Source organism: Phasianus colchicus, chromosome 6 (genome assembly GCF_987193195.1).
Source record: "Phasianus colchicus chromosome 6, bPhaCol1.hap1.1, whole genome shotgun sequence".
In the NCBI taxonomy this organism is placed as follows: Eukaryota; Metazoa; Chordata; class Aves; order Galliformes; family Phasianidae; genus Phasianus; species Phasianus colchicus.
Genome location: NC_143441.1, coordinates 4,061,366 through 4,085,732, shown reverse-complemented (window position 1 = coordinate 4,085,732; position 24,367 = coordinate 4,061,366). Strand labels below are relative to the sequence as shown.

At 43.5% G+C, this 24,367-nt stretch overlaps 1 protein-coding gene across 8 annotated transcripts in view; it reads left to right on the top strand.

The window, feature by feature from the left end:
- The first annotated feature begins 6,823 nt into the window (after nt 1–6,823).
- CDK13 (cyclin dependent kinase 13) overlaps nt 6,824–24,367 on the top strand; it is a 54,187-nt gene continuing 36,643 nt past the window's right edge. For 5 of the 8 annotated variants that reach the window (XM_031599397.2, XM_090142212.1, XM_090142211.1 and 2 more), the window contains exons 1-2: nt 6,825–8,736; nt 19,554–20,159. In XM_031599397.2, coding sequence (XP_031455257.2) covers nt 7,502–8,736; nt 19,554–20,159 — 1,841 coding nt within the window. In that variant the 5' untranslated portion in view covers nt 6,825–7,501. Of the gene's footprint in view, nt 8,737–19,553; nt 20,160–24,367 lie in introns of all 8 variants that reach the window. The other 3 variants (XM_031599396.2, XM_031599395.2, XM_031599393.2) reach the window with 2 other exon arrangements.

The following is a 24,367-nucleotide window of genomic DNA, read 5'->3' as shown; positions in this document are numbered from 1 at the left end:
ATTACTTTCAGACTAAACCTGGAAGTACTCCAATTACAACAGTGGGGAAGAGATAAAGTGTGCTGCTGCTGACCCCAGAATTGCACAGAATTTTGATAATGCAGAGTGTGTCTTCATAAACAAACAGTTCTACTACAAATAAATGCAGCATTGTCCTGGTTACAAAAATCTTTCTTTGATGGTAATGTTCTGTCCTGAAATGGCAGGTGTGTCAGCTATTTCCATCACCGTCCTATGGGACACTGTTACAGGAAAGAAAAATGAATGAGACGTTCTCCACAAGAGAAAACCTGAAGTCACTGTGTCTGAATAGAGAAATATGTAATGAATGCTTTGATGACAGTAAGAAATATGAAGAACAGAGGTGAAGACTGGAGTTAAATAATACCTGTAAAAGAAGGCTCACAGAAGGAGGTCTACAGAACTCAGACAGGAGGATTACTTCAGCTTGGCTTAGCAATTTTGGCATTCAAGGTGGTATCAAAATACAACAGTGAAAAGTAGGTGCTTCTGTGGTTTGTTGTTGTTTCTTTTGTTTGTGTTTGGCAGAGCAGATACGTAAGTAGCGTGTATGTAGGCTAGGTAACACTGATTAGATAACAATGTGGCTTGAGAGCTACCACAGCCATAAGAAAAGATAACAGATTCTGCTTTCAAAGCACTTGGAATGGCATTCAAGAAGATATGGCAGTTACACCTAACAAAACCAAATCACCTGAAGAAACTGGTGCTGAGTTGAAGGCAGTAAAGTGACAGCTCCAGTGAGGAAATTCAAAGTAATCATGTAAAATAAAAGGTAGGAAGGACAAAAAAAGGGTAGAACCACAGAACTTGAAATCCCATTAGGTTCTGAAATCAAGAAGCTTGGAGGAAAAAATTAATGCACTAAACTGAAATTAATTTTAGTAGTGTAAGAGAACAGAATGCTTATTTTTCAGGAAGTCATAGCATTGCTTTATGTGTCACCTGTTTAACATTCACCTGGCCTTAGACTTTCATACACTGCTTTCTGGAGCTCCCTTTTAAGACTGTCCAGCAATCACTCCTTAATTGCACTGTGAATTATGGTTCTCTTGTGACTGTTTTGACAAAAGCAAGTCTGCATAGCAGATAAGCAGTCATTTACCTTGCAAAGCCCTCCTCATAATATTAAACATTACAAACATTTAGCATTACAGGAGACTTAATCAGTTTGACTGAACTTGCTAATGCCTCGTGTGGTCATTATCTGCTCTCACCAAAAAGCAGGCAAAGTGCAGTGTGTCCCAACTTTGGGGTGTGGGTTCAGCTTTGCAGCACCTCTGCTGGTCTATGCACTCTTTAAGGAGAGAATCAGGCTATGTGCTACCCATGAGAAATTCACTTGCAGTGTGATGGCTGGATAGATTTGTGTGTATTTTGGATGTTTTGTAGGTTTTCTAAATTGAAGCAAGCACAAACAGCAAATTAGTAACTCCAACTACAGTTCAAGGTGCTGGCTGAGCCTTAAGGAGTCTAGATAAATAAACCAGACTGATCAACACAGCTGTTTTGAAAGCGTTGAGAATGGGATAGGAAAATGAAAGGCTATGTGAAATATTTAAGAATTGTTTCTCTCTGAATATGAAACATTTCTTTATCAGCAAGACACAAAACTTTCTGGATTTCTAAAACCAGGATCTAAAGGGGTTTTTTGAATAGGGGAAGATGAATGATCCTCTCATAAAGAAGCTACAGCTTCTATGAAGGAGCAGAGATGTGGAATCCATGAACAATGACCTCCTAGAATGATGCAGAGCTCACTGAAGGTGGATCCTCCTCCAGATGTCAAACAAGCAATGGTATTGGATCCATCTTCATCAGGGCTGAGTGGTCACCACACCGCTGGTATCAGGCAACCTGCAAAGAGACCTCTCCCCTACCATCAAAGGGGTGATGGGGTCTGTACACCTTTCCCAGCCAGCTCGCATCAACCAATGAGCATCCTGTGATTTTACTGCAAGTGCAACAGACCAACTGCAGCACCAACCTATGTGCTCACGTGGAGCACTCATTTCCTGCAATTCTTCTATTGATGGCTTGTATGAGCCCTGCTTTCCCATTTCCAACCCTCATCTCTCCTAAAGAGTTGGCATCAACTCTACTCTGAGCTCCGAGGAAGAGGGGAGGACAGGGATGAGCCTGAGTGATGAGACCCTATGCATGAAGTGAAAAGGAGGCCGGAGACCCAACATGCATCTGTGTTCAAAGAGCAAATGTTCCCTTTGGCAAGATAAAAGGCATTAGGAAGCCATTCCCAGGAAAGAGCTACTGAGCACCTCTGCCATTCCTCTGCTTTCAAAACTGGGAAACTCTCCTGCCATAGGCCTCAACTCCCCAAAATGCCACATTTTTGTCACCATGAGAAACAGTATCACATTACCGTGGCATCCCAATGTAACAGCTACTTCACTGCTTTATCTACTGAGCACATGGCAAGAACACAAGTCGCTGAGCAAATAGGGTCCCCAACACAAACAGCGCTTTGTAGAAGCAGATCCAACAAAACACCGATGTCTGATAACAGTGTGAACAACAGTTATAAATTCATCCAGAGAGAAGGGATGGATCCTCTCCAGAACAAGAAGTGGTGGCTGATGAGGAGCAGCAGTACAATCAGGCCAATGTAGACATGCCTGAAAGAGAGAGAGACAGCCCTTGAAGGTGGATTCACATCAAATGGAAGAATGGATTGAACTGGAGCCTGCAGCAGGGCAGGCCCATTACAGGCACGCTGCTTTTAGGTAGCTAGGACAGAAATATCTTCCAGAACTGTCAAGGAGGGTTGAGCTCAGTTCTGCTACCTGAGCTCTTTTTGCAAGTGAGACTTGTGTTCTTTCTTCTTAAAGGGCTTGACTGATCCTCCTCCTAACAAGAAGTGGTGGCTGATAGGGAGGCTCAGTACCAATGCGCTCATATAGTTGCCCCTCCTGACAGCGATGGAGAGCCCATGGATGTAGATCCACAACTGGAAGAAGAACTGACTGAATTGGAACCACCTGCAAGAGGTGAAGCTGTAGCTGAATCACAGGCTCACTGCTCTCAGGCAGTCAGTAAACAAACAAACAAACAAAAAAAACTCTTTCTCTAAACACTGAAGGAGGGCTGAGCTCGGTCCTCTTCCCCCAGATGGCCATCCTGCTTCCACAAGGGAAAATCCCATGATTTTCCCATCAGTTGATACAGCCCCAACTGCAAGACTGTCCCACAGGCTCGTATGGTGCATCCATTTCCTGACAGTTCTTCCACTGACCCATGAAGCTTGAATGATCCTTGCTTTCCCACTCTCCCCCTCACCCCTGTCAAAGAGTTGACATCAATTCTGCACCAAGCCTTCAGTAAGAGAACAGGCTAGGGACTGGCATCCACTGAGTAGTGCTGAACAGGAGGTGTCCATGGGAAGGACCCCAGCATTCCTGGAGTTTCCAAGTAGTGTCAAAGGAGTTGCAGAGGCACCTTTTCCTTTGGATAAAGGGAAGATTAATCAGGACAGGAAGAAGTACTGAATGTCAACGTGGAGAGCCATTATCCTTGGTATCGGGTGTTTTTTTCAAAACTGAACATCAAACTTCTTTTTTTTTTCTTTTAATTAGAAAACAAAAGAAGAAAAATAATTCAAATATCAAACAAAGAAAAACAGTAGTACCTTAGATATTTTTTAACCTTTGTCTACACTTGCATTCCCATGTGTCTTCCTGATTTCTCCAGTAAAGAAATGACATTGTTGAGTGTTGTGTGGACCTGGCCCAGCTCCTCAGGACTGGGTAGGGGCTCATTCACATGGCATCTCAGGGCAGGCTTATGGAATTGCCTTTGTTTGGTGTCAAGACAAGAAGGTAGAGAGGGATGAGGACAGAAGCAGTGCTACCTCCTTATACTTCATTGACAGAAGTGAGGAAAGGGAAAGAGAGCAAGGCAACAACTTTTTAGTGTTTGTGGTTGAGTTTTTTGCAAAAGTGTGTGCAAGGAAGGCACTATCGTTCTGCCACTTCAAATAGCAGCTATCACCCACATCCAGCAGAAAGCCATGTCCTCTGCACCCCTGTGCCTTCTCCAGCCATAGGAGCCAATACAGCTACACAGACACAGCTTCCTAGGACACATGTGGCCATCCTAGCCTCAGGCTGCAAGGTGTGCCCAAGCTTTCTGTCTGTCTGCTCCACTTGCATGCATTTAAGTCTTTGGGGCCCAATGGGATTCATCCCAGGTTAATAAAAGTGCTGGCTGATGTCATCATGAGAAGTCTCTCAATTATTTTTCAATGCTCTTGGGAATCTGGAGGGGTCCTACTTTACTGGAAACGGGCAAATATTATCCAGTTTTTTTCAGAAGGAGAAAAAAGAAGGCCCCACTAATTACAGGCCTGTCAGTTTCCATTTGGTGCCTGGCAAAATTATGGGTAAGATCTGGGAATTATTTAAAAACACCTGAAAGACACTGCAGTCACTGGTCACAGCTAATACAGTTTCATGAGAGGAAAGTCCTGTTTAACTACATTAATGTCCTGGTCTAGACAATCACCAACTGCGTGAGAATTAAAAACATAATTTTCTAGATTCTGCCTCTAGGAAAGGGCAAACCATACAGACTGGGGCACAGGAGGCAGGAGAGCAGCTCAATGAAAAGGGATCTGGGGGTTCAGGTCAGCAGCAATCTGAGTCAGCAGTGTGTCCTGGCAGCCCAAAGGGCCAACCATACCAAGGGATGGTGCATTAGGTTGCCCAAGGAGGCTGTGGATGCCCCATCCCTGCAGGCATTCAAGGCCAGGCTGGATGTGGCTCTGGGCAGCCTGGTCTGCTGGCTGGCAACCCTGCACATAGCAGGGGGTTGGAACTGGATGAGCATTGTGGGCCTTTTCAACCCAGACCATTCTATGATTCTATGCTCAGGGCTACACTGCCAGCCAGGCGAGAGGAAGGGGCTGTCCTGCTGTGCTCTGTGCTGTGCAGCCTCACCTTGAGAACTATGTGCAGCTTAGGGCATTGCAGTAAAATAAAACTATGGGAGAACATCCAAATGAGGGGTACAAAGATGGTGAAGGGTCTGGAGGGCAAAGTGTACGAGGAGCAGCTGAAGTCCCCAAGCTCTTGTTCCCAAGAGCTGAGGGGAGGCCCGATGGCAGTTGCAGCTCCTCACAGTGAGTGGAGGGCAGCGCTGAGCTCTGCTCTGTGTGACAGCGACAGGGCTGAGGGAGCAGCATGGAGCTGTGTCAGGGGAGGGGCAGGTTAGACAGTAGGAAACTGTTTCTGATGGAATTCTAGAAGGGTCTCCAAAATATCGTTAGATTTCTGGTTAGTCCTGTGTGGAGCCAGGAGTTGGACTCAGTGATCCTTGTGGGTCCCCTCCAACTCGAGATATTCTATGATTATTATCTAATAGTACTTAGTATTCTGGATAAACTGGGAATAGCAAAGAGAACTGTTTTCATATACATACAGAAAAAGTACAAAATGTGTAAACATCATGATATTTTGCTAAAGCAAACAACAACACAAAAACAAACAAACAAGCAAAACCACAAACAAAACTCCACTTTAATTCACTACTTTAAAATTCTTATTTTTGTGTAGCCTCCCTTTTGGTTTCACCTAATTTGCAGCTGTGCAATTATTCTGCAATTTCTTAATTCTGGTATTATTCAAGTTGCTCTGTGGAACAAAGCAGCAACAGACAGGATAACTGCTTGCATGAGATTCTCTGCGCTATACTTTTGATGTAAAACAAAGGATATGGAGATGATAATCCTAAATTTGCCTTATGCTTCTTGTTCTTAAGCAATCAGGCTGAGGAAATACCTGGCCTCCCATGCAACAAAGGAGTTCCATTCTCTTAGACATGTGGCAAGTAGCTGCACTCTCCTCAAAGAGCTGGCATTGTTTGGACGTTTGCTTGTGTTGTGTTTGAGTAGAGGAAAATAGATTTGGTACCAATAGAATTAACAGGTGAAATAATAAGATGTGAAAAATTTTAGTTGGGACAAATGATTTAGGTAGGTAGTAGAGAGCTGAGAGCTGCTTCTTAGTAACTGGGGCCCAAGTCTTTCTATAGGTACGGAGCTGAAGAAACTCATTTTCCAATACAATTCTCCTACCAACAGTTACAATAACTCTCCTCTGCTGAGCTTCAGCTCCTCCTGGCTGAAGAATTATGCCTTTCAGTATAGACATATGCACAGAACTAACTCATTTAATTCAATAACTACTCTTCTAAAGACATTATAAACCACAGCTGCTCACACCTATGAGAAATAACTCCCCTGTAACGCTGGTGTCCACCACAGCATCTTGCTTTAAAGTTCCCCAGACCTGTTGGGAGTTTGCCAGTGAAGCTTTTTAAATTCTCACGCTTTTGACACTTATTTCAACTTGCCAGGATCGCAGCAGCGAGGGAAGGGCGGAGGGAGGCGCATCCCTCAGACGCCGTGAGCCCCATCGCAGCGCACCATTCAGCGCGGAGCTCTCACCTGAAAGCCCCTACAGAACACACGTCCTACCCTGCTCACACACGTTAGTGAACGGCGCAGGTGTGGACCGCGGGAAACCTCGAGACCGACTCCAGCACGAGGATTTTTAAGCTTTCCAGCTGTATGTTCTTCCCCTTCGGCAAGCCGTCAGAGCGGCAGCGATGCGACGCGCTCCGTCTTGTGAAGAAGCGCCGCGCCGAAGCCGCAACGACCCACACCGCTCCGTCGCGCCACTTCGCTCTCGCGAGATGAAGAACCCCGCGAGAGCGCGGCGGTGGGAGGGACAAGGGCTCGCGAGAGCTAGCTGGAGGAGGAGAAGGGAAGAAAGATCTCGCGAGAGCGGGGCGGTGCGCCCGGCTCCGGGCATGCGGGCGAGGAAGGCAGCCTGGCGCGCGATTGGCGGGGCGCGGCTTCCTCTCGTCGCCGGCCTCGCGCATGCGCCGCGCTCCGCCGGGCCGTGTCCCCGGTGCGTGTGTATGCGTGTGTCAGCCGCGGGCAGCGCTCCCGGCCGGCGGCCGCACGGCACCCGAGAACCGCCGCGCAGGGTAAGCGGGCTCGGGGCCAGCGCAGGGCCGCGTGCCGCTCCGGACACCCCGCCGAGAGGCGGCCCGGCTTCGGCCTGACCCCGCCGCCCGGCCGGGGAGCGGTGCGGGAGGAGGAGGAGGAGGAGGAGGAGGAGGCGGCGGCGGCGGCCCGCGGGCGGCCTAGCCCCGCGTAGCGCGGCCCGGCGCCGGGCGAGGCCGCGGCGGCCCGGGATGGAGTGAGGCGGAGGAGGCCTCCCAGGAGACACTTCCGCGTTGCGGGAAGGCCCCGCCGCCCCGCCGGCCGGCCTGCGACCCGGCCCCGGGCTCCCATGTGAGGCGGGCGGCGGGCGGGCGCCGGCGGCAGCAGCGAGCTAGCGAGGCTCAGCGGGCGGCCCGGGGCGGGCGCGGCGCCGCGTCTCCATGGCGCCCTGAAGGCGGCGGCGGCGGCGGCGGAGTCCCTAGGCCGCGTCCTCGTCCTCGGCCGCGAGTGATCTCGATGCCGAGCACCTCGGAGGCGGCGGCCGGCGGGAGCGGGGGAAGCCGGGGCTGGGGGAGCGGCGGCGGCGGCGGCGCGGCGGCGGAGGCGGCCGCCGACAAGAAGCGGCTGCATCACCGGAGACGGAAGCGCTTCGCGGCCCAGCCGCAGCCTCCCCCCCCGCCGCCGGCCCCGCACCCGCTGCTCTTCCCGCTCCTGCAGCCGCCCCTCCTGCAGCCCCCGCTCCTGCAGCCGCCGCTGCCGCCGCAGTCCCTGCTCTTCCTGGCGGCCACCGGCGCCTCCTCCTGCTGCGGGGACGGGGGGGAGCGGAAGCGGCCGCGGGGCAAGCGGCGCTCGGGATCCCGGCACAAACGGCGGCGGGGCCGCGGGGGAGGCGGCGGCAGCGGCGGCGGCGGGACCCAGGAGGCGGAGAAGCGGCGCGGTAGCGGGGGGCTGAGCACGCTGGTGGAGGAGTACGACGACGTGAGCTCCCAGTCCGAGGGGCTGGTGGGCGGCGGCGCGGCCGGCGGCGGAGCGGGCAGCGGCGCGGGGAGCCCGGCCTCGTCCCCGGGCGGCGGCGGTGGCGGCGGAGGCGGGAGTCAGCGGCAGCGGGGCGAGGCGGAGAGGAGCGGGCGATCCCGTCGGGAGCACCGCAGCGGCAGCGGCCGCTCGAAGGAGCGGCACCGGGAGCACCGGCGGCGGGGGGAGGAGAAGGCGCAGCAGGAGGGGGCGGCGGCGGGCCGCGGGGGGAGCGAGGCCGCCTCGTCCTCCTCCAAGTCCCGCAGCCGCCACAACCACGCCGGGGGCCAGGACCGGGAGGGACTCAAGAGCGGCGGAGGCGGCGGCGGCGACGGCCGCAGGAAGGGCTCCCTCGCCTCGCCCGGTAGCGGCAGGAAAGAGCGGGAGAGTAAAGCGCACCGTAGCCGGACTAAAGCGGCCAAAGAGCCGCCGTCGGCTTACAAGGACCCGCCGAAGGCCTACCGCGACGACAAGCCCGAGCCCAAGGCTTACCGGCGGCAGCGTTCGTCCCCCAGCCCCGGCCGGGACGACAGCCCGCCGCTGCATCGCTCCTCGCAGAGCCTGCGGAGCCGCAAGTCGCTGAGCCCCGCGGGCGGCCGCTCGCCCCTCAGCCCCTACAGCCGCCGCCGATCCCCCAGCTACAGCCGGCACAGCTCCTACGAGCGCGGCGGAGATGTGTCGCCCAGCCCCTACAGCAGCTGGCGGCGGTCGCGGAGCCCCTACAGCCCCGTTATCCGGTGAGTGCGGGCTGCGGGAAGGGGGGAGGGGAGAAGGGGGTGATGGGTGGAGGAGAAGGTCCTGGACCGTGTGGGTCAGCAGGTGTCTGGGAATGAAAGCCCTGCTGCTGCTCCTGGGCTGACGGAAAAGGGGCAAGTGGAGATCCTCCTGCCCAGGCCTGGGGAGAAAGGAGATGTGGGCAGCACTCCTCTCCTGCAGCTATTGTGTGTTTTGGGGAGGCCATGTAGCTGGCAAGAACGCTTTCTAAATACCGAGGGCCCTGTACTTTTTCCAACGTGAATGACGATGGAAGCACTTATCAGAGGGCAAGTTTTCCGAAGGACCAGTTTGGGGTTTTGAATCTTAAGAAATATGGGTGTTCTCAGGTACATGCTTGTGTATTTTCTGTTCCAGGGTGCAGGTTGTAACAAACGTTCACCAGCATATTCATAATCCTAAGAGAAACCAAGCTGGTGGATAATTCCTGTTGCTGGTGTTTCTTGATTTAGGTTTTTTTGGGGGGGGGGATTTATACAAAGATTTAGTCTTTGTTTCACTACGAAAAGGAGCCAGTGTCAAACTGTAGATAAACTGATTTCCTACTGCATTATTCAATGTGGGCTTGCAAATCATCCTCTTTGTGCAAACTTAGATTGCAAAGGTCAATGTTGCTGTGACTTTCTGCATATTATATAGAGAATGAGTGCTTTACCTCTATAATCATATGCAAGCAACATCACAGCACTAAAGCATTTCAAAATATTTTCACTTACTGTAATTACTTACTGAAATTCATTTACTGAATTACTGGGAATTTGAAGCATTTAGTTAACATGTACTTCTCACTGAAGACTTGCATTTCTCATAGTGGAATTGTACTCTAGCCACGTTGTGTGTAAGTTTATTTAAACTCACATCTGAAGTTAGCTTTTTAAATGTGATATGTTGGCAAGTATTTTGTTTGCACTTCATAGCCTGGAAGGTTGTCTGGGAACTGCTTTCTGATGTTTTTAATGAGCACCATGTGTCAGCTACCATTCAGGTATCCAGTGAAGATGCTGAAGCCATTCCTGTGTTTTGATGGCTGTTGGTAGGGCATCCTGTCTGGGGTGTGTGTCAAATGCTGTTTAAAGAGTGAAGTAACAGCACTGTGCCCTACCGTATCCTAGGCAGAACAAAGGTGCCCTTGGAATGAAACAAAAACAAAAAACCAATCATTTTAAGGTACAGTTGTATGGAAAAGTTTTGTTAACAATAGACTGTTTGAAGCAGAAAGCATTGTGAGTGCTCAGAAAAGGAGCACGTTGTTGTTGTTGTTCTGTGAGAGCCTGTTCCAAGTAGTTAAGGATTCTTTATCAGGATGATTTGTGTAATAGAATAGCAGGAACGTTTCTGGAATATCTTTAAATGTTGTGGAAAAAAACAGTATTTTCTGTCAATACTGATGTCTTGGAATAAGAAAGCTATTGATGATAGAGCTGCATGCAGTGGGCTTGTGCTTAGAGCAGCCATATTAGGCAGATTAATAGCCGAGTTAGTTTGAGACCCTGCCTTACGTGCTGGCTGGTAGTAGAAGGTACAGGAGGTCTTGTAGGATACAGTTAGAGAGGAGAGATCTGTAGGAGTGTTTTGTTTACTTGGTTCTGTTGGTAGTGGGCCTGTGGTTTGAAGCATGACAGTTTGTTTCCCGATTCTTGTGTTGTCTTTCTTCTAAGTGTGTAAATCTTCCTTGAGTCTCAGACATGTTTCCAGGAGTTGGCTTTGTGACTTCATTCCTTCCTTCCTCCAGTTAAACTTCAATTTGCATCCTGTCTTTTATCTGTGCACAGATAAATTGTTTTGTTAACTACTGCACGTTTTCAGATTTACTTGGGAAAGGCTGGAATGGCTGAGTGGAAGAGGAAGTTGCTCTGTGGAGAAGATGAAGTTAGTCTGCCCAAATGTGGCATTAATAAAAAAAGACATTTTTACAGAAAAAGAAAGAAGCCAATAGTGTCAAGATAACCTTTGTTGTCCGTAATATTTGCCTGTTGTGGAGAAATGCAACTTGGTGTTTCTTTGCTTTGTTATGTGCACTGAGAAAAGATGGAAGACAGGTGTATTGCTGTGTTAGCCTTTCAGAGATGTCATGCTTGTTTTTGTTGCTTGACTGTATGATATTGCGCTCAAAATGCTGAAAACTGTTACTGTGTTGTCTAGATATGGATATAGCAGCCGAAGTCTGGATAGAATATAATGATTTCATGAAGGCAGCAGCTTCTTAGAGCTCCTGTCTTCTTGATCCAGGTGATTTAAAAATGAAATTCTGGGGTTGCATCTACCTGTAATGATGTCAGGATAGTAACAGCTTTGTATGTTCCTTGGCATTCCGGTCCGTGAGTCTTTTTGCTCTTTGCAGTATGTATTTCGTATACGAAACTTCAGCAGTGTTCTGTTACTTATCTCTTTATTTTAGTATGTAGAAGGTGAGAATGAAGTGATTCTAGCAAGCTTGGTCAGCTCCTGTCTGGAGTCCTGATTTTTTTTCATCTGCATCTGAACTGCTTAGGGAGAAAGTTCTGATAAACAGTTGAAGAGAAACAAGTGAAGTCAGCTTCACTCTTGTGAATTCCTGGTTTTCTCAAGCAGCAGTAACAGCATAATTATGTGAGTAGTGAATTACAGAAGTCGCTGACTAGTATCTTTCATTGTAGTTGCCTGGAGATTGCTTCTGTTCAGAAGCAAAGACAAAAATACATGTTTTATGCTTGGAAAATTGTTTGAATGGTTGACTAATTGCTTTTGCCGTTATAATTGCAGTAAACATTTATATTTTGTGCAAACTGATTGCTTGAGCTATTTTCACTTGATGGCAAAAACTTTTTCACTTGCTGTTTGTGGCTTTGTATTATGTTTCCTTGTACATTGTAACATGCACTTGTTCTTCAGTAGTGCTTGCACACTTCTGGTAATGGAAATTCTTCCATGTTCCAAAAAGCATGAGGAAGTTATTTCTCTACTGATAAATGGACTCTATCTTTGTAGAACTCAGAAAATAATAATAATTACAAAAACAAAAAACAGAGGAAAAAAACTAGTCCAAACCAAACAACAAAAAGCCACCGTAACTGACAAAATAAGGAGAGTCTTTTTGGAAATGAACTTAGGATGAAATTGTAGGGAGTGATGCTTTTCATCATTTCAGTCAGATCATATGCTATGTGATCACACATTTAACTCAACTAACTGTATATATGAGTAATTGCATTTTCCAAATTTGGATACACCTACCCATCTGCCTGGATGGAAGTAAGTAGGTGGGGCACTACTAGCATAGTAATACGGTATGGTGTGTGGATGTTGCTTCTAGGAAAGGAAAAATACACCGCTTCTTTTCTTACCTGAACTCTGGAGCCATCCCTTTTTATTTTTCCTGTGGTAGGTCATGTAGCACTGAGGCTCTGTGAAGTATGGATCACTTCTGTGCAAAACCAAAACAAGCATAGGGAAAATGGTAAAATATTTGTTGAGCAAGTAAATACCTACTTCATGCAGAATCCATGGTTTCATACATCATATAAAAAAAGCTTTGCAAGCACTGATCTTGATGCTTTTGGATTTAAAGCAGTAGGAGAGATTTTCAGATGTTTTTCCCTCTTGTTTGGGGAAAGATTTGCTGTATAAAACTCTTGAATCTTGTTCAGTAAAATTGTATTTTGGAAAAAAAAAAGCTGTGTGTTTTCACTGTTGGAATAGCTATTTCTTCCAGTGTGTTTGAGACTTGTTACCTGGCTGTGGACTTGACATCTTGCTGATGTGCAAAAGATGATTTGCTGATTTCCTTTTACCTTGATGATGTGCCTTTGAGTTTCCTTGTTGATCTGTTTTGGTTTTTTTCCTTATTGTGGGAAGGGCCTTCATTTGAAAAATGAACCTTGTAATGTGTTTATATTTGAGTTGCCATTGTTTTTTTGCTGATTGATTTCTTTGTATGTAGAGTTTTCATCTGAGAACACAGGGTTATAAAGCAGATTTAAGAAACAAAACGTTTAGAATTTTTCAGTGTTCTTACGCTATGTGTATTGGATACTCTTTTAAAGATTTCTGGTTTGAAATGGTTAAGCAAGTTACGTAGTCTTCATGTGCAAAGCAGAATAGGATGTTGGTTGCAGAACTGCTTAGAATATAAGGCTGGACTAGGAGCTTGAGAAAATAAAAAAGAGTATGTAAGATATTAAGGGAGAGCACCAATACTGTTAGGTGGAGAAGAGAAGGCTCTGGGGAGACCTGATTGTGGCCTTCCAGCACTTGAAGGGAGCATATAAACAGAAGGGGGAACGGCTGTTTATGAGGCTGGATAGTGATAGGACAAGGGGGAATGGTTTTAAACTGAGACAGGGGAGGTTTAGGCTGGATATGAGGAGGAAGTTTTTCACACAGAGGTGGTGAGGCACTGGAACAGGTTGCCCAGGGAGGCTGTGGATGCCCCATCCCTGCAGGCATTCAAGGCCAGGCTGGATGTGGCTCTGGGCAGCCTGGGCTGCTGGTTGGTGACCTGCACATAGCAGGGGGTTGGAACTGGATGATCTTTGCAACCCAGACCATTCTATGCTTTGCTTGCTGTTGCAACATGAAATAGCTATACTGCCAGCTGTAATGTTTTGTCGAGATGGTTTATGTTACTGAGTGATTATAAATGTCTTGGAAGATGTGTGGTGAAGCCAACTGATTAAATTTAGGTCTCCCCTCTCAAATACACTGCGACATTACCGTGAACTGGAAGATGGCAGTGCCTGCTTGTTAATGCAGCTCACTGGTTGTTGATGGCAGATCCAAACTGCAATGGATGTTTTAACCCCGTTTGGTTCTATTTGCTTTCTCAGTATTCAGCTCTTTATTCTGATGATTCGTTTGTGTCCTGTCTTGTCCAAAAGTAAGTAAACATAGGATGAGAATCAATTTCATTGTTTCACTCTAATATGTTTGGGTATAGTATTGTTTGTGCTTAGGTAACACTCTGGCTGCTGGCACGTTTCATGTAGCTCGCTCCCAAAGCAGTTAAGAAGAAGAGAGCTTTTCAAGTTTACAAACAGGAGAAGATAACACATGGCTGTTCTGATTTGTTAATAAAATGCAGTTCTTTTTTTAATAAATATGTGAAAGTGAAACGGGGAACAGAGAAACACGTAAAGTAGTGGTATGACATGAAAAAAATTAAGCTAAGTGAGATTCATGCTCCTGGAGATCTGAATGTGTGAGCAGCATTCTTTTTCCTCCCTCTTTACTTTCAAATATCAAGATAGTAAAAGGTAGCACTTCAAGTTTTCAGTTCATAGTTGGAATTGTTTCATTGTGTGTGTGACTGTGCAGGCAGTGTTAACATCAGTAGACTATTTGGTTAAAATTCATCAAGGAATCTCCTGGTTAGTAGCTGATATATTATCCAAAGAAATGTAACAGTGTGTTTAATTGCTAGAATGAGGAACATTGTGACAGTTTCAAAACTTGCAACTAATAACACTTAGATATTTTGAGTGTTTTTATACAGTGAACAAGTGGGTTGTGTTGAGCAACAACTGTTTTTTTTTCTTGGTGGAAGAGAAGCCTGCTTTCTTTCTGTCTTCTGGAATATGGAGGAAAGCAGTGCCATGTTCTGTTTTGGGGATGAAGGCCTTACTAGTGCTTTCTTCCTTCGTTTTGCTACACACACCTATTCTTTATATGATTTTTAGATAACATCTTGAAAATTTCTTTCTGGTTTCATATTTTAGCTAGACATAATATTATGCAATTACTTCAATTTCCCTCTGCAGGTAATCAGGTTGTGCTCCTAGTCTCCTTTGTTGCTGTCTCCAGGGAAGGAAAAAAGCAGCTCTATGTAAAGAACTTCTTTTAACGCAGGCTAGTCCTACTGTTACTTATGGTTTTTAGGCAAATCAGTTTTCCTTTTTTTTTTTTTCTTCCCTCTGTATATGAAAAACACTGAAACGTGTAGATGGTTCAGAAGTGGTTTTATGGCAGTGAGTTTGGCAGTTCCTCTCTCCAGGGATGTAGAGCTGTGTGGAGTGCATTCACAGTGCTTGTAGAAGGCTGTTGATGGATAAGCACAACACAGGTACCTGTAAATGGGACAGAACTTGAGGGTGTGCTGCCAGCAGATGCCAGTGTTTTTGCTGGGTGGGTTAACTATGACCCTTACCTTCAGTTTGGCTCCTGATCTCTGCAGATTTGGGTGAGAAAATCTGGATTGCTTCATTGGGTCTCTTGGTTGTTTGCAACACAATTCCGAGTGTTCATAGCCACTGTCCTTTTGTTCTTGGTTACTATGTTAAAAACAAACCATCCTAACTAACAACAAAATAACTGGTGGCAAATGTCAGATGAGGCATTTTATACATGCATGTATGCATGCTTGTGTGTTTAACAGAAGTCCGGTGGAATATATAGAGAATACTGTGTAGTTCAGGTGCATCTCCTGCTGTTTTCTCGAGGTCCCAGCCAAGTGTCAGTGTCTTGTTAAAACGGCAGGCATTAGCTACGGTGTGAGCCTGGTGCTGTGATGCTGGGGCTTCATCATTTATTTGAAACGAGTGTTAGCTCTGAACAGTGTGAGTTGACTGGCCCTATGTATAGAGTGGTATTTCACCATTCTCAGAGTGCTGTGTGTTTCTGAGAGAAAGCTTGTAAACATCCATAGCTTTGTTTTTGTGGCATTTTATAGGTGGGAACTTGCATGTAAGTTTTGTCTAGACTGGGAGGTTTTCTTGGGACTTTGGAACTAATGCTGATGAAAGAAAATGGTAGTTAAATATTTGAAAAGATCACTGAACTTAGGGAAATAGCAGCAGTTACTGTGTGTAGGTCACACTGAAATTAATGCCTCCTATTTATTTCCATGGAAACCACAACAGATACAAAGAGCACAGCAACACTTGATAGAACACAATAGAACAAAAGCTTAGCTACTATTTTTCAATGTAGTCACCATCATTAGTCAACGTGCACAGATGAGCTGATTGAAACACCCCTTATCTCATGGTGTAACAGCTGTGCACAGCAGAATGAGATTTGCCTTTCCCTTTGCCATTACCATTGCTGAAGCACACTGCTTACCACCTCACAGTGTTCAGATCTGCTGTTTGGTCCCCATAAATGTTCTGCGAGAGTCAATGAATATCAATGGATGCTGTTTTTTCCACATGGGCAAATTCAGTGATACACCTTTGCTTCATGCATATTTCCTTGTCAGATACCATTTGGTCAGACTGTTCCTCTGCTTCCATTGTTGCACTACAACAAAATGGAACAGAATATTGATGGGAAGGTTCAGTTTCTACTGCCATACAGTCAACATCTGCCTCTAATGTCATGGGCCAACATAATAAAATAGGAGGCATTACTTTCAGAGCAACTCTTGTAACTTGAATTACCAGTGCTCTGACAGAGCTGTCTTGTGGTTCATTCTGTTCAGCTGAAGGTGTTTGTGTTTCCTGTAACTCTTGCCTGGTGGACAAGGTACAGCAAGACGTTATGACAAAGGTCTTTGGGATGCCGGTGGAAGAGTTGGTTTATTATTAGCCTGGGAATACATTCTGTAATGCAACTTGAATATCTCTTGCTGATATAAATAATGAAAAACTCAGAAAGATTAAACCAATGGACTCAGCTTATTGCATAACCATCGTTTTGATCTGATACTGAGGGCTGCATGGAATCGAATCCTAAATGTTTGAGTGCCTGTGCTTTTGCTCCTTTCCCTATGGATATAGTTCTGACATGAGAAAGCTAGGCCATTTGAGGGGTCACACCTGGGCTGGAGAACTTAGTGGGTGTTTGTTGTTCTTGGTTTTCCTTTCATGAGCTTGTGTAAACCTTTGTTCACATTCTCAAATCTTTGCTGGTATTGGTAAAATATGCACCTCAAGCCACTGTCAATGCTTAGCTTGCCTACGTGTTTCTTTTTGAAGGCAGTGCATAGATTTACTGGCTCTTCCTCACCAAAGTGTTGGTAGCTGACCAGATGAGAGTTTCTGGTTGCTATAATTCCAACAGATTTTCTCATTTCATCCTTGATAGTGATTTAAAGGAACTTATTTTATTTTGAGCTAATGAACAGGAACAGCCTTGTGATCAGACATGGTATCTCAGGAACTGTGGTGTTTTAAGCTTCTGTTTTCCAGTGAATGTGGAATTCAACCTGTTTCTTTTGTTGACACAGATTTCTTTTTTCACATTGGGCACCTTTCTAAATAAAACAACAAAAAGCACAGAAATTGTACTTATGAAAGAAAAAGGCGTGATATCCTAGGATGTGTTTTATGGTTAAAAATTGAATACAGCTGAGGCTTGCAGATTGCAGTGGGTTCTTTGTAGGTGGGAATGGTGTCTGCAGGTAATGGAGCAAGTTAGAGATGGCTAATCCAGGAGATGTGCAAGCAGGTGTTTTCCAAGACAGGTCAGTGACATTCTGGCAAATGATGCATCAGTGTGAGGGGTCAGTTTAGGACTCATAATGCTTATTAGCTTGTACTTGATGCTGGAGACATGGAATTATACTGATTCTATTTCCAGTGCAGATCTACAGGCAGGATCCCTCCTTGAGATATCTCCTCAGAAAGGGAGATAAATGTGACAAGTGCTCTGGCCTCGCAGTTTGTAATGTGTTTTATTGTCTGCATGATCTCAGCCCCCTCTTATCATGACTTTGTTATAGAACCTCACCTATTTTGTTTTTTTTAATTTCATTTTTTTGTCCAGTTTTGGGGGAAAAAAAATAGAAAAAAAAAATAGAAAATGTTTAAAGCCCAAAATACAGGATTGAATTAGTTAGACCTTTGAAGTGACAATGAGAAGGATAACTTCGGTGGCATTTCATAGTGGAGCAGAAATATGTTTCCAGGGGATTTTTTCTGAATAATACTGTTTTCATTTGGCTTTTGGTGGACATAAGCATTAATGTCTTTTCACCAAATTGTGATTTAGACAAGACTCAAGTAATGATTTTGTATTAGGAGGCAGAGGGAAAGCAAAGTAATCAGGTATCACAAATCCAAGTACTACTTAGTGCATTTTTTCACTAAAACCATTTTTCTTTTTTTTATTAACCGACTTTAAATTGTAGTTGAAAATTCACAAAATGGAAATCTCTATCTTTTGCTTTTATTTCCTTTCATTTTACTTTCATCTTATTACTCTGTAATCGTGCACCACCAGAAAATTCTGTAAGATGCCTTCTTGGCATAGAATTTTACTGTGTTAATTTCCAAGCGTTTCTTCTCATGAGATTTGAATTTTTAATGGTCTCTTATAGCTGTTTGATTCAATAACAGTTTTACCTACTGAATGTAAAGCTTGTGATAGAGTGTTCAGTGTGTTCACCTACACGTTGGTTTAGAGTCTGCTCCTGTATAATCTTGATTGGTTTAATGTCCTTATGTTGTTCTAGAAAGGAAAGTCTATTTTTAATAACGCAGGAAAAAAGTGTGTACACGTGGAAAGCAACAAATACTGCCCATCACATAGTAATGTTTTTATACTGTATTAAATATTTCTTCAGTTGAAGGACTGTAATGCGACTTTAAGTTGATATTTAAAATGGTATTAATTATTATTGAAATTAAATTTGACACAGTGGCGATTGGTCCTGACCATAATGACTGTTTTTGGCTTTATTTTTATTTGCCCTAAACTTCTACACATTGATGCAATCTTTTGATCTGTGAAGTTTCTAGCTCTCCAGACAGTTCATTATTTTCACTACTCGATACGTTTTACATTGTCTAGCTAATGGATTTTTTTTATCTTCACATAATTTCATTCTCTCCTCCAAGTGATGTCCCAGGAAAAATAGATTTCTGCCAGTCCTGAGACAAGATAATACTTGTAAATATTGTGAATCTCTGCTATTTTTAGTATTGTACAATGAATTAAATTTTAGATGTTTGTTGTAGCAATAGACTTCACTAGTTGTTCTCATGCCCTTTATCTCACTTAGTTTATTTTGTTTGTTTTTTAATGAAGAATTGAATCAAAATTACTAGGAAATGAATGAACAATTTAATTAGATCGTATTTCTGCACAGTTGAAGTCTGCTTCTTAATTGTTAAGTTTCTTTCCCTCCTTTCCTGCCCTCATTCTGGTTTGTTTCCTTGCTAAGATTTTGTAGACAGCTTAGATATTTTTTTTTTTCCCTCTTAGGCATTTTTATCCCACTTATCTGATGTGGATGTAGCATGTTGCTACATTTACCTTTGGTAGGTAAATAAATATGGAGTATGTTATTTCTGGAGAGGCAGGGGGAAAGTACCTTTAAATTTTGGAAAAGGAAAGCTAAGGCTTATTGTTTTTCAGCTAGCAACTTTACAACCTTTAGTATTCAGGTTGCTTTTTAACATTTTTATGACAGTTGTGGAAGTGAAACAATTTTTCTTACAGTTCAGTGTGTTTAGATGCTTCTTGTGATGCTACAGTGTGAATTTCATTATGCTAAATTCTGGTTGTGTAGGCAGCTGAATTTTTCTGTAATATTGCAGATATTAGATACGTTGACACATCAAGTTTTCTTTAAAGGAGAATTCATTTCTGGTGTGCAGTGAGGAAGCACATCTATGGATACATACAGTTGTATTTTGCAGTGCCTTATTGGGAGCAACTGTATTTAAGAAAGCTTTAACATTTTCTAACAACCTGTTTAGATGTAGAATAATCTTGATTATTGCTTATTCCAAATAATTTTGGCGGGGCACTGTCTTCTCTATTTTGTTGCTTTTTTAATTCTATAAACGTGGTGAGAATGGTTGTTTTAAAAGAGAGTGAAAATGCACAAATTTTTACCTGTGTAAATCTTTTTTAAAAACAGGCGATCAGCAAAATCTCGAAGCAGAAGTCCGTATTCATCAAGGCACTCAAGATCTCGTAGCAGACACAGGTTGTCTAGATCGAGAAGTCGTCATTCAAGTATTTCTCCCAGTACATTAACTCTGAAGAGTAGCCTGGCTGCTGAGCTGAACAAAAACAAAAAAGCAAGAGCAGCTGAGGCAGCTAAAGCCAGTGCAAAAGCTTCCAACACTTCAACACCAACGAAGGGAAACACTGACACTGCTGCAAGTGCACCTCAGTTGAACAATGTAAAGGACCTGAAGAAAGTAAAAATTGAGCATACGCCTTCTCCTACGAGCAGCGTAAATTTGAAGAATGACAAGGCAAAAGCAAAGGTCTCGCTTCCAGAAACTAAAGGAGAAAATAATCTGATAGCAGACAAAAGTACTAAACAGAAAGCTACAGCAGTAAAAGAGGACAAAGTAACTGTTGTAAAACAGCAACCGGTCACTGTAAAAGAGAAAACCAAACCGAGTACACCGAGCGTAGTAACAAAGGAGAAGGAGCGAATTGTTGCACTACCAGCCTCCACACTGCCACCCTTGCCTTTGCCTCCCACGCTGCCTGAAGATAATGAAACTGATAGGTGAGTTCTGATGTAAATTTGCTTTTTGGGGATTGTCTCTTGGTTTTATTTCTTTATTTCTGCTTTGGAAAACTAATGATAACCAAGGTATGTCCAGTTTATGGGTTGCATGCTACCTGACACAGCTCACGGTGCAGCTTATCCACTGCTGCTGCACTCAGCCTGCCTAGGCCAGGCTGTCACTCAGCACCAACAAAACATTGGTGTGCTCTTAACTTTATCTGGCCTGAAACCAAGGCACAAAGAGGATGAGTACAGCGTTAACTCAAGATACAGCAAGTAATTGTATGCAGCTTGATGCACTGGCTAAACACTATTCTGTGAACAGCAAAATATATGCAGCTGTCCTTTCTGTTATGATAAGGGAATTTGAAAATAAGTTTCAAGGTTGCTAAAAAAAATTATTGTTTCTTTGGTATACTTGTAACTTCATTTTCAATCAGTATAAATATGTGACCTGCAACTTTTCAGATGAAATGTGGGGAGTTCCAATCAGGCATTAACCTGAAAAATTTCATCACATCTCTCTACTGAACTTTTATAAGCCCTATCTTAGCAAGAGAAAAGTACCCCTCACTTCACGGTCACACCTTGTTCATCTGATTGCTTTTGGCAGTACACTCATTTGTGAGCAACTGTTTTCAAGGATAAGGCACAGGAATAATAAAACTTCATCAAAAATCTTTGACGAACACCTTGAGAACTCACTGAGAACTGCAGCCACTGCCACCAAACCAGACTGAGGCATTATTTTCACAAAAACGAGGTCCAATATCCCACTAGTTTTATGGTTTTGTTCCTTTCCTTTTTAGTTTTAACAAAAACAACAAAAAAATTACTTATACCTGCTAACTATATTGTATAATTTATGGGGCTGCTCCATGAGTAGTTCTTTCTAATTTTTTATGTTGGCCCACAGTGTCAAAGGTGGATGTTGTTGGTATGGCAGTGTAGAGGTTGAAGCTTCTTGCCAATGTGGGCATAGTTCTGGGGAAAAGATTAATTCAGTAGCAATATCTGAAATTTTTTCAGTAAGATGGAATTTGACTTAAAGGATCTTTAATTTTTATAGATCTGTTATTTTCAGTTAATTCATTTTGGAGATCACTATTATTTTGAGTATGTATAACTGAGGTGTCATGTTCATAACTTTTAATCTGCGCTGACTTTTGAAGTGTTAGAGATTGGTCTGTAGCAAGGGAACTTGGGTCTGTACCTGAAGTTTAATCTGAATTTAGACTATGCTAAGTTTCTTTTTTGCCCAGACAGAAAACTTGCTGTGGTATGAATTGGAAAATGATGCTATTGAGCTGTCATTTGTTATTTTTATTTTGGTTTTGGTAGTGTGAGAAAAGTTGCTTTTGGTATTACTCGTATTACTGGTCTTATGCTATCCCAGAGATCACCTTCTCACAAGTAAAACAAAATTTCTTAGTACTGACTTAATAACTGATTTAGGTGTGATACATCTTTGTAAGAAATAAAAACTGTAAAAGAGGAATTTGGAACCTTTTAAATATTCATATATTTTGTATCTGTGAAAGTAATGTTTTCTCTTGCACTTGGAGAATTGCACTATTTAATTAGTGCAAGTTGTTAGAACTAGTGGTGAAATATTTCTATTAGCAATTTAATGCAGTGTTAAGTGTAAGAACGCACAGGGCTTGGTGAGTCAGTATTACTTAATGAGATGGTAGTTTTCTTTTTTAGCAGTAAAAGAGAACCTTCAGTACTCTAGCAAATGTCATTCCAGTTATTCAGAATCACACCTATGTGGTGAATGTACAGTTGCATTTGACTTTGACAGAGCCATCCTCCATGGATAAACGGGTTTGCTGACACTTATTTGAGAGATCTACTGTTTTAACAGGCTTTGTTTGCAGGGTTAAATGTGATAACATGAAATGTGGTTCTATCCTGAAGCTGTCTCATCACTTTGCATTATTAGTATTTTTTAATTTAATGTCTGTTTTAAGTATACCTAAACAGTTCTATTAGCACTGGGCTCATTTTCTTAAAATAAAACACAAAAAAACAAAACAGAAAAAAAACCCCACGTAATACTTGCAAACAAACTGCATCAGAAAGATTAGTGACAGGAAATAGAATGTCTTTTATGCTTCGCTTTGTTTCACTTTTGGGATGCAATCTTAATCATTCTGATGTGAAGTCTGTAACAAGTCAGGTTAAACCACGAGTCGTTACAGGAAAATGATCCATGATTTTTGGGAGAAAGAAGGACCAAGGTTCATTGTATTCAGATGCTGTAGGAAATTGTGCCAACACAGACAGCTTGGTACTGCACAGCACTTGCTGGCTCCTAATGTAGTGTCAGTTGATGTTCAGTAGGAATCTGGTAAAACCACAAACAAGCTACCTAAAGAAACAGTGGTGTTAGGAAACCAATGACAAAGTTAGCTGAAAGGGAAGACTGTTCTTGTAGCCAGCAGTGTGTGATTTAACAAACCTGAAAAAGGCTGCTCTTGGCTGCCTCTGTTTTCACATACTGCTTTTAAAACTTGTTTCAGAACTTCTCATATATTGCACTTCAACTAATACTGAAAGTTTGAGGGCGGAATTGTGAGAGAAATGCAAATACTTGAACTTCAAAATTGAGGTCTTCATTATGATAACTGCTTGCTGTGTTCATGCTAATGTGAACAGAACAATGAGGACAGTACATGGGTTCCTTGAGGTGCCTCTTTGAATTGAGGCAGTGGTAGTTTGATAGGTGGTCTAAGATTCTCGAGGCTTCTGATTTTATAGTGAAGCACAGACATAGGCAAAAATGCTGGAATGCTATATTAAATGTATAAAATTTGCTCATTGCAATTAATTTATGAACAAATATGTGCATTCTCCATGGTAGAAGATAGCATGGTCTTTCCATTTATAGAAGTTCCTACTTTATCTATGAAACTGGGTTTCATAGATAGAAAGTTGCAGGAAAACCTCCTTTCCAGAAGAGTTTTTTTTAAAAGTGATGTTGAGAATAGAACAGTGATGATTTTTGCAGATGTCACTAACTTGGGAAACGTACACTCAGAGCATTTTGAGAGTCCTATCAGAGAGAAAACAATGTCATTACTTAAACAATGATCACGGGTTTAGTTATTTGTTATATCTGCAAAAATGCAGCTGAAGGAAGAAGTCTGGACAAAACAGAACCATGAGTTTAAAAGATTATCCTGCAGGAAGCATTGCATGTTCAGAATTTCCCCCTTACAGTGTGAAGAGCATCTCTAGAATAAAGATACATTGCTGTGTGTTTTGGGGATTCTTCTCAAGACAGATTGTCACTGTCTGTTCCCTAAAAATAAAATAAAATTAAAAAAAGGATTAATGATTTAAAATAATAAATAAAAATGCTAATTACCCATGGCAGAAGGAATTTTTCACTTGATTTGTATTCTGTTAACTAGAAACACATAGAAACTGGAGTGTGTCTGCAAATCTGTGAGATTGGAATCTGTAAGTAGCATGGTATGGACTGCCTTTCAGTGCCTTACAGTAGCTGTAACAATGAAGTTAGTTATCTCTGAAAATCAAAACTGAAGTGAATTAGATTAGAATAATCTTTTATATGTGATGTCAGTCCGACTACAGATTTAATTGCTATACTTGTGGTATCTGGCAGCACCTGAGCTCTAAACAATACTAGTCTGGGCCCTAAGTGTTTGGGGGAGGAGGAGTAGTTTAGATGAATGGCAGAAGCCTAACCTGAAGCCCAGGTAGGTTTGTTCTGGCTGTTAGGGCTTGCTGTCACAGAATCATAGAATTCTTCAGGTTGGAAAAGACCTTAATGATCATCAAGTCCAACCACAATCCAACTATACTACCCTAGCTCTAACAACCCTCTGCTAAATCACATCCCTGAGCACCACATCCAAATGGTTTTTAAACACATCCAGGGATGGTGACTCAACCACCTCCCTGGGGAGTCTATTCAGTGCTTAACAACACTTTCTGTAAAGAAGTGTTTCCTGATATCCAGCCTAAACTTACCCTGGTGCAACTTGAGGCCATTTCCCCTCATCCTGTCACCAGTGAGAAGAAACCAGCCCCGCTCTCACTGTAAGCACCTTTCAGGTACTGGAAGAGAGCAGTAAGGTCTCCCCTCAGCCTCCTTTTCCCCAGACTAAATAGCCCCAGTTCCCTCAGTCTCTCCTTATAGGCCATATTCTCCAAGCCCTTTACACACCTTGTTG